This window comes from Meleagris gallopavo, chromosome 30, assembly GCF_000146605.3.
Source record: "Meleagris gallopavo isolate NT-WF06-2002-E0010 breed Aviagen turkey brand Nicholas breeding stock chromosome 30, Turkey_5.1, whole genome shotgun sequence".
Classification (NCBI taxonomy): Eukaryota; Metazoa; Chordata; class Aves; order Galliformes; family Phasianidae; genus Meleagris; species Meleagris gallopavo.
This window is the reverse complement of record NC_015040.2, coordinates 3,083,334-3,085,454: the sequence shown is the minus strand read 5'-3', so window position 1 is coordinate 3,085,454 and position 2,121 is coordinate 3,083,334. Positions and strand designations below refer to the sequence as shown.

At 56.5% G+C, this 2,121-nt stretch overlaps 1 protein-coding gene across 1 annotated transcript in view; it reads right to left on the bottom strand.

Annotated features, from left to right (window-relative positions):
• The window catches only part of RPS15 (ribosomal protein S15), a 2,178-nt gene extending 2,016 nt beyond the window's left edge, over window positions 1-162 (bottom strand). The window contains exon 1 of the mRNA XM_010725012.3: window positions 61-162. Coding sequence (XP_010723314.1) covers window positions 61-63 — 3 coding nt within the window. The 5' untranslated portion in view covers window positions 64-162. The remainder of the gene's footprint in view (window positions 1-60) is intronic.
• Between the last annotated feature and the right edge of the window lie 1,959 nt (window positions 163-2,121).

Sequence of the window (2,121 nt, the reverse complement as noted above, 5' to 3'; positions counted from 1 at the left end):
GCCGCCCCGGCGGCGGATGGAGCCCGATTAGAACAGCAGCCCCCCCCGGCCCGCACCCACCATCTTGGCCTGCTCTGCGCGGAAAGGGGGCCCGGAAGCGGCAGATCTCGCGAGAGCGCCGGCGGGCGGAAGTGCGCCAAGCCCCGCCTCGCGCAGTGCTTCCGCCCTTACTGCCCTTAAAGGGGCCGCTCCCGGCAGAAGCGGAGGTGCGCGGGGAAGCGGCAGCGGCACGGGGGGATTTTAAGGCAGGCGGGAGGACGGGGAGGAGACGGAGCCCGAGGGTGAGAGCGGCCGTCCAGAAGCAGCAACGTGGGTTTCTGACACATTCCAGTGGGTGGCACTGTGAAACCGTTCCTTCCCGGCTTGCCCAGGGCGGGAGCCAACAGCCCGAGTCGCCTCGCCCTGCTGCGGCCGCGTGGGTCGGGCTCCGGGCATCCGACAGCCCCGTTCTCTCCGTCCAGGCAGCGGCCTTCGGCTTCCAGTAACGGATCTTCGTCTGCTGCTGCTGCTTCCCGGTGCAGTGCTTCCCATGGGAGGGGTGTTGAGGCACGGACAGGCGGCAGGCAGGGCTCCTCAGGTGTGACAGACGCGTGCGGGTTCATCTCAGCGCCGCTCCTTCCTGGGCAGTCACGAGAGGACGGCGTGGTTGACTCTAACCCGGAGAGTTAGAGCTCTCATCGTTGGACTCCAACGCCTGTTATCCAGGAGAAGCTGGAAGGCAGAGCAACGACTGTAGGTCTGCTTCCATCCCGCGGTTTGCATTATCCCGTTATTCACGGCGTATTTCACAACGCAGTGACTCACGACGCAGGACTCGGTCAGGAAGTCGAAGCGCTGAAGGCAGAGCACGGAGCTGCAGTGCAGCCACCAGAGCTGCTCTGACTTGGGAGCACCGCAGCCTTTGTGCTCGCGAAAGGAACCAGAGCTGAGCTGCTGGGATTCGCAGCCAAGCGGGACCGGGACGATTCAAACATCCAGCTACAGAAACCTCTCAGCTCAGACCAGGGCATCCCAGCTCCATGCTGTTCCACCAGTGGAGGAAGCAGCTGTGGGCTGCAGAGCTGCAGTTTGTGGCTGTTGCCCTGCAGAATTACAGCACCAGCGATGCTGTGTGCACGTATTTAACTCCCAAACGAAGGGCAACTGGGCAAGGATCTAAGCCTGCCTGTAAACCCAGGCTGACCCACTTCGCACTGGTCTCAGCAGCTGCAGGCACACAGCCAAAGGTTTCCTGAATGCAACCATCCATTGAGAGCACACAGAAATAAAGAGCAGGGCATCTGAGTCAGCTCTAACAAATCAGTTCCAAGTTATCTCCCGATTTCCCAAGTGGACAAAGCAGAGGTGAAAGGCGTTTTCCTGGAGCTGAACAAACCTGTCGGATTCAAGGTCAGAACACAGCAGCATTCAATGCCCATCACCACCACCAGCATGCAGGGTGAGCAGACAGACCCAGAGCCATGCACAGCTCTGACGACATGCAAGCCAGTGGTTCTGGGGACCTGAAGCAGCAGCCGTTGCTGAGGTCAGTGCAATCCAGGTGACAGCCAGCGCAGCTCTTTGGTCTCTACAAGCTAACCAGGCAGGGCCACGCAGCTCCTCACCAGCACAGCTGCTCCTCTGATGAGCTGGGTGCTAAAAGCTGAGCAGCAGGAATCACTACAGACCACATTCCGCTGCTGGGAGCTGAACGGTCCAGCGAGGCACAGCATAAAAGCCTGTAATGCTGATGTTGAGACATGGTTTTCAAGACTGCCAATTGATTTCTCATGAAAACACAAATTCACAAGAAAGCTTTTTTGTTAAAAAAAAAAAAGAAAAAAATAAAAATGGAGACAGGCTTGTGTTTCTAATCCAAATGTACTTCTCTTTATTCAAACCAGGGGTAATCACTGGTTAGTGCAAAATGCACCTAAACCTTTTGCCTGAGGGAAATCTACATCTTAACAAGGCCTCCGTTAACCCCTAATGAAACCCACAGAGGATTCGAAAGAGTTTGAAGCACAGATCCAACGCTGCACTTCGTTAAGTGACTCTGTGCATCAACAAGTCTGCACCTGCCTTGTTACCAGCTCTACACCACCAGGTAACAAATGCAAAATACACTCAGTAGATCTTTTT